Source organism: Malus domestica, chromosome 01 (assembly GCF_042453785.1).
Source record: "Malus domestica chromosome 01, GDT2T_hap1".
NCBI lineage: Eukaryota > Viridiplantae > Streptophyta > Magnoliopsida > Rosales > Rosaceae > Malus > Malus domestica.
Window position 1 is genome coordinate 32061398 of NC_091661.1, and position 17982 is coordinate 32079379.

The window sequence follows — 17982 nt, forward strand, 5'->3', positions numbered from 1 at the left end:
TTAGGTTTTTGATATTTGCCTCCCCTGATGTCTTCCACGTGAAACAATTGATGGCCATGTCTCAAAGTTCGTTCACTGTTTTTCATGGCCCTATTGGAAGATTCAGACATGGGTGTGCCGCCGCTTATGGAGTATATCACATTCACCTGGCGTTGGTTATGATTATCCCTTGGAGGGTGAATGAGGAACTGATCAATTTTTCCTTCACGTGCCAAAGCTTCGATATGATCACGGAGGATGATGCACTTCTCGCCGTCATGGCCATTATACTCGTGGTAGCAGCAAAACACGCCCGTGTTCTTCGTGGACTTGTAATCTGGCTGTCTTGGTTTTGGGTTTGGTATCAGGTGAGCTATACTGGGGTAGATGGCCGCGCATGTAGCGTTCAAAGGTGTGTATGTCTCATACCTCGGGGTAGGGCCTATCTTGACACGCGATTGGCCCACTGCGTTGACTGCCTGGGGATGGGTGTTATTGTGACGATATCCTGAGTTATCGCGATAGTGCCCCTTATTCTTTTTATTAAAATGAGATTGGTGAGGATGTAAATCTTTCCTTTTGCCCTGGGATTGATATGTCTGCTGACTTGGCGAAGCATTAAATGAGGCAGGGGGTGTGTTGCTACCATTTGGAAGGTTGAGGTCTTCTCATTCGGTTAGATCTGGCCTCCACTCCCTACTTGCTGATAAGGGGTGACTGTAGGGGGTTTCCCTTGATATGTCATTGCCTCGGCAGAGGCATGGTTGTAAGCTTGTGCCATCACCTCAGAGTAAGTCTTCCAAGTGTTGGCATTGATCATGTACTTGAAGAAACAGTCACGTAAGCCTGCCGTGAAGGCCTTGAGGGCGGTCTTGTCATCTACCTCAGCGCAACGGGAATACTCATGGCTGAAGCGGCCAGCATACTTTCGTAATGACTCGTCCGGCTTCTGGCGAATAGTGTACAAGTCATTTGCGGAATGCAAGCGATCAGTCTGGAAGATGTGTTGAGAGACAAACAACTTCCTCAACTCTTCAAATGAGTCTACCGTCTCGGGTGGAAGACGGCAATACCAGTTTAAAGCTCCGCCAGAGAGGGTGGAGGGGAAGAGGAGGCACCGTTCTTCATCGGTGTGTCTCCGATATACCATGGTGGACTCAAAGAGGTTAAGGTGTTCAATCGGGTGTTCCCTTCCAGTATAGAGTTGTAAGTCAAGCTTCTGCTTTGTCTTCACTTGGAAGGGGTGTTGATGATCCTTCTTGTGAGGGGGCCATGCCTGGGTTGGTTCCAGTCAGGTATCTCAGCTTGACGTTCAGCCTTCAACTTGTTTACCTCATCCAGGAGCTGTAGGACAAGGGGGTCCTGAGTGGAGTCGTGCACCACTGAAGTTTTCTTCCGTAAGTCCCTATCGCCTCTTGGAAGTAGGAAAGTTTGTTCAAGATAGCGTGATTTTTCCTTGGACTCGCCACACTGACTTCTAGAGTGAGTATGTCAGAATATTTCTGAGTCCCCTGTACCTTCATGTTCTTCTGGGACCTGTTGCCCATTCCCTAGATTGACTGTTGGCCTGGGTCGTGGGAGAGGACCGAGTCTTTCAGAAACTCTTGGGTCATTGATCTTCGAGCTTATGTGGATGGGATTCTCTCGACGTTGCTTTAGGAAGTCTCGACAATCGCGATAGACGACTTTTGATCCTTCCACTCCTTCTGTGAGGAGGTGCTTTCCTCTACTCCTTCTGCTTCGGGTTGAAGCAGCTGGGTTGAGAGAAGTCTCATGTTGATTATCACATTGATGTGTAGCTCGATCCCTATCAGGGATGTCCGTGTTGGATATCGGTGACCCTCCGTGTTGGGGGGCATTCAGATGATTGTTGACCTCAGCAGGGGCAACGAGCTTGTGTGCTTAAGCATGCCTAGTCTCGTGAAGCATCTCGAAAAGTTTTTCATACTGCTCCTGGAGGACCTCGTTCCTCATCACTATCTTGTTGTTCTAAGCTTCTAACTCATCGACTTTAGCTTGAAGAGTAACTCTATTTCCTTCCTGCTTTCGTTGCTTCATACTAGGTCCAATGGAGGTGTCATTCTGTGTGTTATGGCTTCTTTCGCTCCCCATGTTGGAAAGAGATGCTTGGGCAAAAGAAAGTGTACGAGCGGTGGAAACCAGCTTGACAAAGCTGAAGAGAGTGAGAGTAAGTGTCTTTCCCACAGACGGCGCCAAATGTTGATGCACAAAATCAGCGAGGACTTTGGTACAACAGAAAGTGTCAGGTTTGTGACCTTCGCTTGGTTGCTTCGATCACTAGTGAAGATAAGTACGTAAATGAATAGGGACAGGGAAGCAAACACAAGATGTACATGGTTCACCCAGATTGGCTACGTCCACGGAGTAGAGGAGTTCTCATTAATTGTGAAGGGTTTACACAAATACATAGGTTCAAGCTCTCCTTTTATGAGTTCTAGTGAATAGTGTAGTACAAAATGACATTAGAGATTATTGTGGGAGAATGATCCCTATTTATAGAAGAGAGTTTCTAGTTTTGTTCTGACATTGACATGTGTCGTGTTGTGATTGGCTTCTGATGTTGACACGTGTCGCGCTGTGGTTGGCTTCTGATGTCGACACGTGTCGCATTGTGATTGACCTCCTGGTTGAAGGGAAGCTCTTCTGGGTCATTGACGGTATAACGTTGATCGGTGCTCAGTAGTTTCGGGATTGGTCAAGTATGGTACAAACAACTGCAATAAAATATTGCCACCCCTAGGCCCTAGTCAAATAATAATGAGAACTTTAACGAAAAGCTCTCAGTACTGTTTACTTTAACAAAAAACCATATTTTTACACTAAAAAGTCAATCATGATACTATTCATTTTACCATTTATTTTATCTTTTATCTTTAAAACTCAAAGTTTTCAAACAATTTTCATTAGTTTTCCTAATAATAATTCGGTGGGCTCCCCGGGGTTGTAACGTGCATTGTTATTTGCTAATATCTAATGTAACATCCCACATCGATAAACGGAAAGGGGGTGATGTGCCTTATATGTACATGCCCACCTTCATATAGCACAACGCTTTTTGGGAACTCACTGATTTCGGGTTCCATCGTAACTCCGAAGTTAAGCGAGTTCGGGTTGAGCATTCCCACGATGGGTGATTAATTGGGAAGTTCTCATCTGAGTTCTCAGAAAAAAAAACCGTGAGCCTGTGGCCGTGACCCAAAGCGGACAATATCGTGCTAAAATTGGGATGCGACATCTAACGATAACCATAGCAACCGGTCGGTCACCTCGTGCTGACTACCTTCCCGTCAGTTATTGCAGGTGGTGACTGGTGAGTAGCGCATGCATTTCTTGTTAACGACAAAGCAACGACTATATGAAGTCCTGTCCACTCCAGTTCAGTCCAATCCAACCTTAGCTAACTCCATTATTCCATCAGTACTGCTACTTCTATTCAACTCCTTTTCTAATTAGCCTTGTAAGCTGTAATGGCAGCGCCGCTGCCCATCGAAATCGAACCATCATCAACTAATGGTCAACCCCATCTCGCCGACGCCTACAACCGTCACGTGGCTGTCGTAGCCTTCCCTTTCACTAGCCATGCAAGCGCCTTGCTTGAGACCGTGCGCCGCCTAGCCACCGCCCTTCCAAACACTCTCTTCTCGTTCTTCAGCACTTCAAAATCCAACAGCTCTCTCTTTTCCAACAACAGCATTGATAACATGCCGCGTAACATAAGGGTGTACGATGTGGCTGACGGGGTGCCGGAGGGGTACGTTTTCGTGGGCAAGCCGCAGGAGGACATAGAGCTCTTCATGAATGCCGCACCGGAAAACATCCGGAGGAGCTTAGACGCTTCCGTGGCGGACATCGGGAAGCAGATCAGCTGCTTGATCACCGACGCCTTCCTTTGGTTTGGAGTCCACTTGGCTGACGAGTTGGGAGTGCCTTGGGTCACTTTCTGGATCTCCGGACTCAAATCCCTCTCCGTTCATGTGCATACTGATCTCATCCGCGACACTATTGGAACTCAAGGTGCGTACGTTATACTTACACTTACTTATCCTGTCTTTAAAGTTGAAGCATTGAGAATCCTTGTTCGTTTGGTAGTACTTATCGAGAAAGCATTTTTCTTTCAAGTGTTTATTGGAAAAGCACTTTCCAGTCACAAATAGGTGCTTCACTTTTCCTTTTTAAATATTTCTCTCATTTATCAACATACATAATGGTTATTTATTACTTGGATTTCAAGTTTTAAGTATCGAATGATTTCAATTTTAGGTTTTAGTATCAAATTTTGTGCATTCAGGCATTACAGGTCGTGAAAACGACCTCATCGTCGACAAAAATGTTAACATCCAAGGTCTCTCCAATGTACGAATCAAAGACTTAGCGGAAGGAGTCATTTTCGGAAACTTGGACTCGGTAATTTCCGGCATGCTACTTCAGATGGGACGGCTCCTCCCCCGTGCCACCGCAGTTTTCATGAACGGCTTCGAAGAATTGGAACTCCCCATACCAAACGACCTAAAGTCCAAAGTCAACAAACTCCTCAACGTAGGACCTTCCAACGTAGCATCCCCGCTGCCACCGCTGCCGCCATCAGATGCTTGCTTGTCATGGCTAGACAAGCAACAGGCTCCATCCTCCGTCGTGTACATAAGCTTCGGGACAGTGGCGAGCCCAGCGGAGAAGGAGCAGATGGCAATAGCGGAGGCCCTGGAAGCCACCGGAGCACCCTTCTTGTGGTCTATCAAGGACAGCTGCAAGACACCGTTGCTGAACGAGTTCTTGACAAAAACATTGTCAAAGCTGAACGGGATGGTGGTGCCGTGGGCTCCACAGCCGCATGTACTGGCCCACGATTCGGTCGGAGCCTTCGTGTCGCATTGCGGCTGGAACTCGATAATGGAGACTATAGCAGGACGGGTGCCCATGATTTGTAGGCCATATTTTGCAGACCAGAGGCTTAATGCAAGGATGGTGGAGGAGGTGTTTGAGATCGGGGTAACCGTGGAGGATGGAGTTTTTACCAGGGAGGGGCTGGTAAAAAGCTTGGAAGTGGTTTTGTCGCCTGAAAGTGGGAGGAAATTCAGAGACAATATAAAGAGGGTCAAACAACTGGCAGTAGAGGCGGTTGGACCACAAGGGAGCTCCACTCGGAACTTCAAATCGCTGTTGGACATCGTATCAGGATCCAATTATCAAGTATAGTACGGGGACCATAAATATGTAGCACTAAAAATACACACCAGCTGCAATAGCTGTTCGTTGCTCAATAATAATGTAGCACGCTACGATCTACCCTACGAGCGGACATATTTAGGGCGGGTTTGGTATTGATGTGCTTTGAAAAAAAGATGCTGTGAGAATAAGCGGTTGTGCTGTGAAAATAAGCGGCTGTGAAATAAATCAGCAGAGTGTTTGATAAACGTTTTTGTAAAAGTGCTTTTGGAAAGAAAAAAAACAGTCTAATAGTGTGTCTTTTCATTAAAGAAGCACTGCAGCTCCGTGTGCTTTGAAAAGAACCAATTTTCCAAAGCTACAAATAACAGCTTCAGCTTTTTCTTTTGATTTCAGCTTATTCTCACAGCAGCTTCCAAAATAAGCTTTTTTTTTTTCAGTTTATCAAACATCTAAAACCATCACAGCTTTTTTTCATGGGTGCTTTTTTTTTTAAGCACCTCACTCCCAAATTAGGTCTTACTTATATGAAACGAGTACCGAAATTAAGCTACCAATGTTTTTCCTACATTTATTACTACACCGCCTTCACCTGCGGTTATAACACATGGGGTCTAAGAGTGTTCTCCAAATTCGTGACTTTCCTCGTTTCAAGTAAATAAACTGGTCACTGACATATCTCGTTTGTGTTTATAGAGTATAGGCCAATTGAGCTTTGCCCGTCAACAAGTTTGATTGGGTTGAAACTTTGGGTCTGAGATGCTGCAAGTGAGTAATTCGCGGGAAGTACAAGTGGATTACTCATTCAGCTACAAAAGCAACCAAGAAGAAACGAAGGAAACATCACACGAAACAAACTCTTGAGAGAGGATTTCTAAATCAAATAGAAACATACATTAAACACAATCGAATTACACAGATTTCACTCCTTAACATGTAACAAAAATATCTACGCTAAACCTCATGAAATCGACGAGGCAGCCACGTTCTATTGAAAACTAGAACAAACAAACAAAAAATATGAGGAACTTCTGCACAGCACAGCGAGGTTAGTGTATATTACACCTAAGACAAATAACATAAATGTCTTTTAAAGAACCCCGCCTGGCGAGTTCGAACTACAAAAGATTAATTTTGATCCAGCAAAACCTTTCTCAATATCTTCCTCCCTAAATCAGCAGCACCTAAATACTCTACAACCATATCCCAATAGACTTCGAAGGCAACAGTGCAAACAGCACACTAAAGGCGCCTTTGCGATTCAACTAATTTTGAACTAAGAAACAAAATGGAAACTAATTAGGGAAAAAATGCTGTATTTGCGCTGGAAGAATCTGAGGATTGAATCAACACGCCCATTTGCATCTCCATCAATTGTCCTCAAAATTAGCTTCATCATTAAACTTAGCCTCCTAGGAATCAACCATTTCGTCCTGTATTTCATTGGGGGCAATAAGCCCAGGAATAGATAGCATTCGTTGCCGATCTTTCTCTCTCTGAGCAGCAGCCTCCTCTGCATAAAGATCTTTGTTGTCCTGCACAATCACAACATTCCGTTTAACATCCAGATTACCCAAATCCCAGCAAAAGAAAAATTGGAAGAGACGTTGGGGTTCTACGGGAACAGAAGATGCAACATTTAACATCAACATAAAAAATTAGTCAACGTAAATGAATACCAAATCTTCCATGACTGAATAGGCAACAAATAAAAAATGCGCATCTCTGAATTGGGAGTCTAAACTGATGCTTATGGTATCCTACCTGTGCTGAAAATTCTTTGGATTGCACTAGGAAGTCTCGGATGTGATTTTTAAAAGTGGGTACGTCAGCAGTTGATTCAAATAGTCCATTCACAAATTGAGTAACCTGGCAAGAAAACCTTCAGGTAAGTGATATACATAGAAAAGAAAGAGTAAGACAAACATAATAGTATCCATGCAAGTGGCCCTTTACCACACTGGTGGAAAGAAGTTGAGTCTTTGCATGATGGCGTGGGTTCAAACCCCATCGGTGGCTAATCTAACACCTAATCTAACAAAATCTATCGTTTGACATAAAAAACATAATAGTATCCATTGTTATATACCTCCGTCCCAGTCATGTTTGGGAATGAAGTACTCAAAAGCTTTATTGTATATTCACGAACAAACATTCCATTATTAGGATATGGATAAGGAACAGCTGCAACATCCCACAAAGGCTCCTTCAACAGATCACTTCCCACCTGTAACCAGTAAATATTTAACTTTTAATTTATGCAAGCTTTATGAAATCAAGAAAATAACTAGAAGGTATGACAAGATACAATACCAGGCTGAACAAATGTTGGAGAACCAAGACATGCAACTTGAACCCAGGTTTATGAAATGTATCAGTCAAGACAGCAAATATTTCTTGCTCAATTGTCAGAAAGTACGTACGGTAAAACTGATTACAGAACTCTGATTTCTGTCAAATCAACCAAGACAGTGTGAGCTTAAATGGCATTACAATATGACAAACAAAAATACGCACAACATCACACCTGAAAGTTTCTCAGCATTTCCAACAACAGGTTCAGCCCAGTTTCAGCAATATTTCTTTCGGTGTGCCGAAACGCCCATATAATTGAATCCATGACAAGCTTTAGTTGCTGAAGTAAACAAAAAATATGCAAACATTTGATCGTCTGTTTGTGACAATTATAAAAATTTAAGCAGAAGCCAATAATCACTCATATCTAACCAGCTCACATTGACAGTAATGGAAGACAAACAAGTGGGAAATATTTAAACATGTACCGGACTCGACAATCGAATCAATGCAGCAAAGCAGTGTGCAGCAATGGCACGAAGTAAAGAAAAGAACTTCAAACGATGCTCTGGGTAATCTTCAAAATTTTTTGTGATCATCTGCAGGGGCACAGAATAAAGACATGTAAAGAAAACAACTAAGGTACAAATAAAATTTTCTAATTTTAGCCATCACTCCAGAGGTTCTTCGGTATCAGATTCAGACCTCAGGGGATGCAACATAAACATAACACCAACAAGAAGATGCAAAAATCCCTCTTCAGCAATGCATTATGGAGAAAGGGATACCGAATAAGAACTTGGGAAGAATACTAACATGTTCAGCCAAATCAAATGCATGTGGCATCCATATGTATGGCAGTTTTATTAATATTGCTTTGAACACTAATAAAAAAAAAAAAAATCAATTTTTTTCTGGACCATTGCCAAACAAGCCACATCCTTACCTCCAATGTGCACTGGAAAACAGCTTCAAATATTCTTGGCACATCATCTATCATTGCACCCTTGTACCTATAAACAAGGGATACAAATATATGCAATCAGAAGAGAGTAAAGAAAAAAATAACAAATTCCTTAGCCAGAAGAAAGATGTAGGCAGCAGCTTACAAGTTGTTTTAGTTGGCTGTGGTTTTTAGCCAGACGGTATCATATCTAGCAAGTAATAAAAGCAAAATATACAAGATAATGAAAGAAAGGTTACATACTTATTTATGATAGTGGCAAAAAGTGACAAAACCTCTGACTCTCTAGCATCAGGCAAATTCCTAGCATAGTCGCCTAGGACTGGATCCAACATGGGAGGCACAATTTGTTTTCCAATCTGTGGTTGGTCTTCAGCCTTGTCCAAGAATGTCTCAATCAACTTGAGAGTCTCCCTCTTCACCGACCTGTTGAGAAATAAATCAAACATGGTACTTGAGGTTTAATTGTTAAATTGAAAAGGAATTTGTACAAAAGGTCCTACCGTAGAAGTTTCACATAGGATGTTTTAGAAGCAAAGGGACCCCCTTCCGCAATGTTACTAGATACAAGCTCACTGTACATCCTGTTCAAAACAAATAGAGCCGAGCATAACTATATTAGTGAAGAAAGAAACCAAATTAAACATCTGAAATTCTTTCTACGCCTGAAAACATTGGCCATACCTGTACACATTAAGCATGTCCAGAAAGATCATTGAGATCTGAGACAGGAAAAACGTCCCAAGGGAGCTCGCAACGCTAGTATTTGTCTGTAAATCAACAACAGAATTACACCTGGTACTCACAGTGTGGCTAAAGCCACAAGAACAATCACATTTGATATTGATATGACACAGTAGGATGAACAATCATTGCAAAATAGAAGTAAAGATTTCACCAAGTATGTAAAGGGAAAGGATAAAGGGACCACATATAAGGCCCACTTAGGATGCAGTAAAGTTCACAGAAAGATGCTGTCTACAAAGACAACGGCTCACCTAACAGAGACTGCAGAATCTAACATAAACAAGATCAACTGACAACAGAACAGTCAGAAAAAAGAGAGAAGAGAAAACAAGATACAATAAAGCTATATCAATAAAACATCATCTCCATGATCCATGATATGGTTTAACAACTATAGAATACCTAAATAACAGAATTTGAAAAATCATACCTGTAATATATTAAGCACGGTCCGAATTACCTCCTGATCCTTCAGGAAATCAACACTTAAGCGTGCTTGCCCTATGATCTCGGCCCATTTCTGGTGAACAAGCAAATATAATAAGCTACAAGCTATTTTGAGGACTTGCAAGTAGTCACGCACATTGCATGTATATCCAAATATACCTGATTTGGGAGACTCATCAATCTCTGTAGATATTCTTCTCTCTTCTTGGGATCAGACTCTGCTTGAATCATATGACCAACCTATGATAAACAAAAATGCAATTGTTTATAACAAATTTTTATATATAACTAAGTAGAAAAAGGGACATAAGAAAGGCATACAGCTTCATAGAAAGTATGAATCTGGTGAGGCTGAAGATCGCCAACAGTATTCGGCAGGCTTGTCAGGAGTTCAGACACAAATGGTTCATTTTCTCCAACCTGATAATCACAAAAGCAGTCAATGAAACACACAATACAAAATTACTTTTCTTCTTGGTCTCAAAATACACAATTTCAACTTCGATGACAAGAACAATTCTAAAATGCCAACTTATAAGAGAGAATACCTGTACAATAACAAATTTACGCTTGCACTTTTGAACAATTTTCAAGAATGTGTCACAGGCCATGTCCTGAAACATATGCAACAACAGTTATAGAAGACTAATATTAAAAAAATATGCGCATATAACTGAATACCCCAGACCACCCCAATGAAAAAGACAGTCCCAGAGTAGCATACATATTTAAATAACACTAGCAATATCATAAAAAAATTTGCAACAGTTAACATGTACATTTTATGTTTAAAATTTCAAAAGCAACCTTAAACATGATTATAAAAGAATTCACCTGGACTCCAGGATGTGTTTCGTGCATAAACTCAAACAACTTATTGACAACAGTCTTTAGGAACTTCCAATGAGCTCTTAAGAACCTTGGGTACTGTCCGACAACATACCTGAAAACAAAGCAAAGCTTCAATTATAAGGATATTTATAGTATAAAAATAGAGGTCAGCGAAAACTATTGGTAACACATTTAGGGCAGCGAACCTATAGCTTAAGCTAAAATAACATGTAGGACCACAAATACTTACATGATATTGCTTGCAATAACTGCTTTATTATCTTTCCCTTTTATGATTTCACACAAGTTCAGCAAGTCACGAATGACCATCACCAAAAATCTATTTTCCTGCGAAGAGCAAAGGGTAATAGGCATCAAAACACATTCTGGGACAATAACTGTAGAAAAAGCATAAGACATAATGAAATCATCATAAAAAAAATATCTTCCGTCAATTCTTTAAATAATAAGACGAAGCATACCTGCTCTTCCATCATGGAACCAGATATAGACCCTATTGCCCAACATAATGTGTTTAAGTTGTTCCATGCCCAATCCTCACCAGTCAGTTGTTTGTTTAATTTCTTTAGCATCTGTTTCCAATGTCGGTGAAAAGAGAAAGATCAGTAGAAATCTATATAGGAAATATTAGCCCACTTTAGAGGTTCCCTACAACAGAGATTATACTAAAAGGAATATTATCGGTGCATGATGAGTTAGGTCACATATGAAAGAAAACTATTTCAAATTATATGAAAAATTATCAAGGCAAGATAAACATAATGCTACAAGCATAATCTTGCAGGGTTATGCATCAAAGGAATCAAACGAGTAGAATGAAGCTTGGTTATTGTTTAATTTTACTTCAAAGAAAAAACTACCCTTTACCTGCTTCTCGGTATCATCGTGGTCAAGATGTGACAAATATATCAGCGTCTCCCTCATGATCTGCAACACCAGAATAATACCAATAACAGAATTTAATAATGAAAAAACTGAAGGGAGAAAATAAAAAATAATTCACAATCTATTATTAAGACAAAGAAGCATATCATAGAACCTGAGTTCGTGCCAAAATAAAATAAAATGAAATGTACTAAGGTAAAGCACCCATTGTATCATGCTGAATCAAAATTAAAGGAACACATCTACAATGTTTTGACAATGACACCTAAAAAGAAGCTAACTAATTCTTTCGCATCCCCCACCATGTCATCAAATATTCTATTACTTCTTTATATTCAGAAAAACAAATAAACTTCATCTAGAAGATACTCGCACCCATAATTTCATAACAAGAAAAGCTTACCATGAGCTTGATAGCTTAGAAAATTACAACTATATCAGCAATATAAGATTTATCACCTTATATTGAACTAGAACATCATTGTCCTTCAAGGTCTCACGAACAATGTTGCCATTCTCATCTTCAACAATGATAACCTCTTCTGGCTTAGCCATACGACAGATCATGAGCAACCTCAACTTTGACATAATACCAACATATATTTGCCGCCTTTGCAAAAGTTGTGAGCCAATGCCATCAACCATACTAGGAAGCAAATTCATCTGCATCTATGTATGAGACGTTATTCTTGCAATGGAATTAAAAGGAAATCTACAAAGTAGAACATCAAAAAAAAACAAAATGACAAATTTGCAATTGAACTAGAATACACTTATGTAGGAATAAAACGGAAACTCAAAGCAACAAAGAGTATAAATATGGAAGTATTCAAATACCTGCAACCCCATCATATTGGCAGATGCTGCAGGGTTATCCAGATTATGATGTGCCTCAAACAGTTCCAAAACCAAAGCATTCCAATAGTCTAAGCAAACCTGGTCAAAACAAACAAGTCCAAGTCAAATCTTAAAATCATCTGTTCAAATGGGTAGAGAGAGAGAGAGAGAGAGAGAGAGAGAGAGAGCACATCACAATTAATCATACCTTAAAAACTTCGGTGTCATCCACATATGAGATGTTTATAAGATATTCAAGACCCATCAGCAATGCAGCTATAGTCTCTTGTGTGGTTTCAAGAACACGAATATGCGCCTACAAAAAGAATAAGTATACAATCAGTAACGTCCTCACTCCTCAACAGATGCTTAAGGATTAATAAACCGAAACAGCAGATGATCCTATACCCAATATTGGACACAAAATCCACTATCTATTGATAGAAATATCATCGTCAAGTACCATATCACTAGTCACATTATTCATTTACAACTATTAACTTAAGGCTTGTGAAGGCAAGGCACTACATCAACATATTCATGTGAAAGAGAAGAAACTTGCCTTGTAAAACGAAGTGAGAAACAGTGCCAAGTTCTGAATGAATGCCTGACAAAACAACATCATAAGAAACTAGCTCAATAAACTAACACAAACAATTGGGGCCCACAATCATTAGACAAAACTTACCTGTTCCTCGCCAGATCCATTTGTGTAAGCTTCAGGTATGTTTGTGGTGGGTGGGAGAATAGTCTAATTGGTTCCATTAAAAAAAAATTCAAATGCATTAGGAAAAGAATAAGACAATGATGAAAGTCAAATCATATTGTAAGAGTAAACGTATCAGAATATGCACAATTTATGTGAGCATACTTACTCCAACAATCCTTATGCCTTTATAGTTATCAATTATTGGTTACTTTCTTCAAAACTTTCGATTCCAATATAAAAGAGGGTTATTATTGTCACTCCAAAAATCAAGGGTGGTGCAATCCACACACCACTATCATCCCATGTATTCCTAACTACACATTAAACGAAAGTGGATATATTGACACACCTGTAACTGCACCATGAATATACTGTACATCTTAACATACTGTGCATTATAGAATTCACCGAAAGTAAGTGCTGCAACCTGAAACCAAAATAGCAGATGATAAAGCCTAAATAATTGGAAGCAGCGATATCTCAGTATCTCCTTGTTGCTTTTTGCACAAGTGCAACAACCAAAAAATTTCTTAATAGAAATGGAACAACAATGTACCTCCGTTAGACACTGAAGGGTAAGATTCCGATATGAAGGCATGGGAAAAAACTTCAGAAGGGTTTCAAGCTGTAAAATACAGACACAACATAGAAAGATAAGGATAAATCCTTTGGAAGGGTAATCGAGAACCACACAAAAGTGTTATACGCACCAAAGGGGACTCAAAAATATAGCCCAGGGGAATCCAGGAGAGGAAAGCATGCAATGTGGATAATGTTGCACGTATCAGCTCAGTTCGTTGAGAGGCTGATAGTACATATAAGCATAACTCATGAATGAGTTGAAACTCACTGGAAAAAAAAAGAATATCAAACAGAAAAGAATAAATAAACAGATTGGACAAACCCAATAAATCGACAAGTAAAAGTATGGCATGTCAGACAAGCCCATTCAATTAAAAACAAAGATACCAAATTCATCAGCCAATTACCTGTTCAATGATTGTTTAAGCTCTTTAATCTTCAACTGTGTCATTTCCCCCCTTGAGAAATCAAAAACCTCTTCGCTTAGAAGCTGAGGGTAAAACATTCAAGCAATTAGTACTGACCCAATGAACCATAATCAATTTGATTTCAATCTTTAAAATTGAACATTAAAAATGCTTACCTTTAATATGGCCATACAATTTTCACAAATGGTTTCACTAGTTTTAGCTGCTGATACAAGATCCGGAATAAAGCTTCGCCATTTGGTGGGCCAATCATGCTTTAAAATCTGTACATAGAGTAATGTCGATATATTACATCACAAACATATCCAAAGCAAGCAATTACAGATTTGAATATAACAAGTAAATTTCAGATATTGTGTAATAGAAAAGGCCAACAGACAAATAGAAAAGAAAACAAAGTGCTTGATACAACAAACCAACCAAAAAAAAAAAAAGCAACAAAAGCAACAATCCTAATGGGAGAGAACAAGGAAATACCTGAACCAATATAACATTGAGTTTGCTGACATAAAGTCTTTCCATTCGAAAAGAGGCCTCATTACTTGATAGCTTCACGAAAGGAACCAATGGTAAGAAAGAAAATTTACTGCTTGACTATCTAAATGAGAAAAACTTGCAATCCTCATATATTTACTCCATGATTCATACCTGTACAATAACATCAGAGATATAATTTTTCATTCCGTCTCGCTGTTCAACAGGCAATGCATTCCACCTGTACTTGATAACCCCTTCTAAGACCTGGATGTGGATGCAAAGAAAACCTCATAAGATCAGCACCTTAAAATACGAATAGAAAGATTTATACAGGTTGTAATGGGAAGCTGTATAGAATCCTTTTCCAAAGCATCAAACTATGAGAAAGCTAATGAATATGCAGCAAGATTACATGGTATAAGCATTCTACAGACTTTATATGATGCCTTGTTTAACATAGGACAACATACACACTTAAGCAGTCAACTTGATTATTATTATTGTTGTTGTACAACATAAAGGTATTCTATTTTTGGCTGTTTTGAAAAGCCCATCTGAAGCCTGCTTCAGCCTCGCTGCCCTACTGCAAGGACTGTCTGGGCATCTGACGGTGGCCTTGTTATACAAAAAGTATATGCGGTGTGTTATAGATTGTTATGCAACACAACTGACCTGCAAGGCAAAGAACTTGGTGTTTAGGTTCTTTGCGCTCTGTAAAATGTGCACAACTTGGAGCCACATATCAGGATTGTTTTGCAAGTCCCTCAATATCTGGTCTGCAGCTGTCCTCTGTAATGTCAACACATGGAGCAAAATTACTCTAAGAACACAAAGTACTTGGAGAACTAAAGTAAGGCCCACAAAATTACAAGTTAGGCATATAATTTGCCAACGCATCCATTATCCAAATACCATATGGACCCTAATTTTGACGCTACAAGCTAATCCATAAAGCATTACCCATTTTATTCGCTTTTTGTTTTGGTAAGGGAAGCTGAAATATTTTCGTAAACCTAGTTTGTCCAAACAAAGAGCAATCCTGGTATTAAGTATTCAATAATCATTGCAATGCATTCATATTTTCTCAAAGAGAATAATGTAATGCAGTCACAGAATAACCAGGTCACCATCATTACTCAATCATGGTTTCTTTAGTTCCGAAAGTGTAGAGGATGAAATATTGATTATTCAAAATTTCACACTGAAGCCAATTACCAATTCACTTAATAGTTCATGAATTATTTGAGAACACACAATATTAACATCTCTCTCTTCCAAACCCACCGAACCAAACAACCCCAAAAATAGGCAGATAGCTAATGTGCAGTAATCCATCAAACGCTCAAATGTGCCCCCGATAAAAGACATTGAAGCTAGGCCAGAATTTCCCTTAAAGTAAAAACTCCCCCAAATGAAGGTTTTCAAGAGTTAAACCCTAGGTCTGAGAACTTAAATTTCCCCTCAACTTCTAAAAACCCAAACAGAAAGCTTAAACCCCAGGGCACAAAACCCGGATTGCACTTGCAAATTGGGCACACTTGGTCGGAAAACAAACAGAAAGCAAAGATAGAAAAGGAGCAGCAATCACTCACCTCCTCCTTAGATCCGGTGCCGTAGAAGGCGGCGACGGTGGCATCGAGCAGGCCAACGTCAATCGGCTGGCTCAAGTCCCTTAGCTTCTCAGCCGCCATAGCCACTGAGCGAGAAAGGGGGAGAAAGAGAAGGAAGGACGATCGTAGACACCCAAGCCGATAAACCCTAGAGCGCAACAGCAGTGTGGATAGGAGGAAATAGAGACACCGGAAGCCACCGAAACCCTAGGAGAGAGAAAAGATTCTAGAGAGAGAAGAAAAGAGAATAGTGCTGAGGAAGGAGCGAAAGGGTGTGTGGGTATTTATTTATATATTAATTAGGGGAAAAAGAAGAGAGAGAGAGAAGGGGGGAGGGAAATAAAGACAGCTTGAAAATGAAGCAGTAGAGAAGTGGTAGTGGCGTAGGAGAGCAGGAGAGCGGGACGAGTGATAGAGCGAGTGACGAGTTGGTTCGGGGTTGAGTTTGTAATCGTAGAGGATGGATAGGGTTGGTGTGGGTTTTGCCTCCACTCCTCTGTCTTTGTCCGTGTGCGGTGGTATAAATGTTCTTGCTGGTGCGTGCGTGACCAAAAATAGGTCATCGGTGAGCCCTAGATAGAATATAGTATTCCACCCCATTGAATACAAGAAATTCTTGACTTGGGCTTTCGTTTCACGTAATTTATCCGCTCACAACACACAAAAGAGAAACCTCCAATGCTTGAGTTTGATTCCATTAGTCTTGAAATTTTTGGCACTGATAAATTATACAATGATGATTGGGAGAAACTAAAATGTATCTGTGAGTCTTTTCGGTCCCATAAAAGTGGAAGTGGTCGCCTTTTTATAAAAAAAAATAAAAAATGAAAAGTTAAAAACAAAAAACATTTGGGTCCTTCAAAATGGATGTGGATCTTTGATAGAACTGCGTTGTTATGACAACTCTCACAAAGAGAGTGATAAATGTGGGGTCGCAAATGAGATCAAATACAAAAAGTCTCATAACTTTGTGAAGTGTCTTATAAATAATGTGATCATAATTTCTTAAGCTTTTTTCTCATCAAAATTGGCGTACGTGACACCTAAATGAAGGGGTCCCTTATGTGTCAAGCGGACGAGTGATGTGGCACGATAATTTGTATTCAATAATATCTCAATAGTACACATAACAATGAAGAAAAAAAATAAAGCCAAGTATGATTATCAATTAATATACATTGGATATGTCAATTGTGATTATCAACTACACCATAACGCACTATCATGTGTGAAACTAAAATACAATAGTACATAATATTTTTATTGTTGATGTATTATGTAACCACATTGGCATACCTTGTGCAAGCAAGTCCTCTAGTTATCTGAGTAAATGAACTTTTGCTCCAAAAACACACACAAAAAATAAAGATTATACTAGGGAGATCACATTTTTAAATCAAATTGTGTAAACTAAATTATGAGTTTGTTGATGATTGAATTATTAATTAAGTATCGATTAATATGTTTATTTCCTATTGGTGACACATCATTTGATTTACAAATTTTGATAAAAAAAATTGACCACATTCCAAAAATAAATTTCTGTTCACTAAAAATAATATAAAATATTTTGCTAAGTTTTCATGTAAATATAAAAATTAGCGTGATGTGAGTCTACGGGCAAAAATATGCAAGGTTTTTAGAATACTGACTTTTAAAAAATAAAAAATAAAAAGAAAGGTGGGGCCGGTCCGTGTGCGTGAATGTGACGCTTGTCGAAGCTGCTTTATTGTCATTTGTCAATCTGTTATTGGCCCCTCTTTTTTATTGGATTTGAATTTTTTTTTTATTTCTTTTTACAGGGTGGAAAGAAGGAATTTTCTTTTTGTTTTCTTCTTTTTTGTTTTTTCAATTTTTCTCCGAAGGTTGAAAGGGATATCTGATGGCTTTAACCTCGAGAATCTGCTCGAATATTATTGGTTTCGAGTTGGCCGGCACTTTAACTTGGGCTGACACTTTTGGGCTTTTAATACTGGCGACTCATTA

The 17982-nt window shown here is 39.4% G+C and overlaps 2 protein-coding genes across 3 annotated transcripts; one reads left to right on the plus strand and one right to left on the minus strand.

Annotated features, from left to right (window-relative positions):
* Window positions 1–3448: 3448 nt before the first annotated feature.
* Window positions 3449–5219, plus strand: LOC103440008 (anthocyanidin 3-O-glucosyltransferase 2-like; the record flags this gene model as incomplete). The annotated part of the gene is given in 2 exon segments (NM_001293991.1): window positions 3449–4014; window positions 4289–5219. Coding segments are annotated over 2 exon segments (1446 nt in total). The 5' UTR covers window positions 3449–3467.
* Window positions 5220–6034: 815 nt separating this feature from the next.
* LOC103417898 (protein EXPORTIN 1A) lies at window positions 6035–16570 on the minus strand. 2 transcript variants are annotated; one of them, XM_008356057.4, is made up of 32 exons: window positions 15979–16570; window positions 15059–15175; window positions 14558–14650; window positions 14387–14458; window positions 14065–14172; window positions 13889–13971; window positions 13610–13748; window positions 13456–13524; window positions 13249–13326; window positions 12879–12941; window positions 12753–12797; window positions 12399–12506; window positions 12191–12289; window positions 11813–12016; window positions 11336–11395; window positions 10930–11040; window positions 10698–10795; window positions 10451–10559; window positions 10165–10230; window positions 9938–10036; window positions 9776–9856; window positions 9600–9689; window positions 9107–9192; window positions 8926–9006; window positions 8666–8848; window positions 8405–8471; window positions 7947–8057; window positions 7691–7798; window positions 7477–7614; window positions 7253–7390; window positions 6928–7032; window positions 6035–6698 (listed from the first exon to the last, which is right to left on the minus strand). In XM_008356057.4, the coding sequence occupies exons 1-32, from the start codon at window positions 16075–16077 to the stop codon at window positions 6576–6578; spliced, it is 3231 nt and encodes a 1076-aa protein (XP_008354279.2). In that variant the 5' UTR covers window positions 16078–16570; the 3' UTR covers window positions 6035–6575. The 2 variants fall into 2 exon arrangements, with proteins under 2 accessions (XP_008354279.2, XP_008354278.2); XM_008356056.4 differs by having other exon boundaries at window positions 11813–12022; window positions 15979–16497.
* Between the last annotated feature and the right edge of the window lie 1412 nt (window positions 16571–17982).

Coding starts and splice junctions, on each gene's coding strand:
- LOC103417898 (XM_008356056.4), bottom strand. CDS start 16,077: ATGGCGGCTGAGAAGCTAAGGGACTTGAGCCAGCCGATTGACGTTGGC. Junction 14,651..15,058: donor CCAAGTTCTTTGCCTTGCAG/GTCAGTTGTGTT, acceptor ATCCACATCCAG/GTCTTAGAAGGGGTTATCAA. Junction 8,058..8,404: donor TTTTCCAGTGCACATTGGAG/GTAAGGATGTGG, acceptor GTGCCCCTGCAG/ATGATCACAAAAAATTTTGA.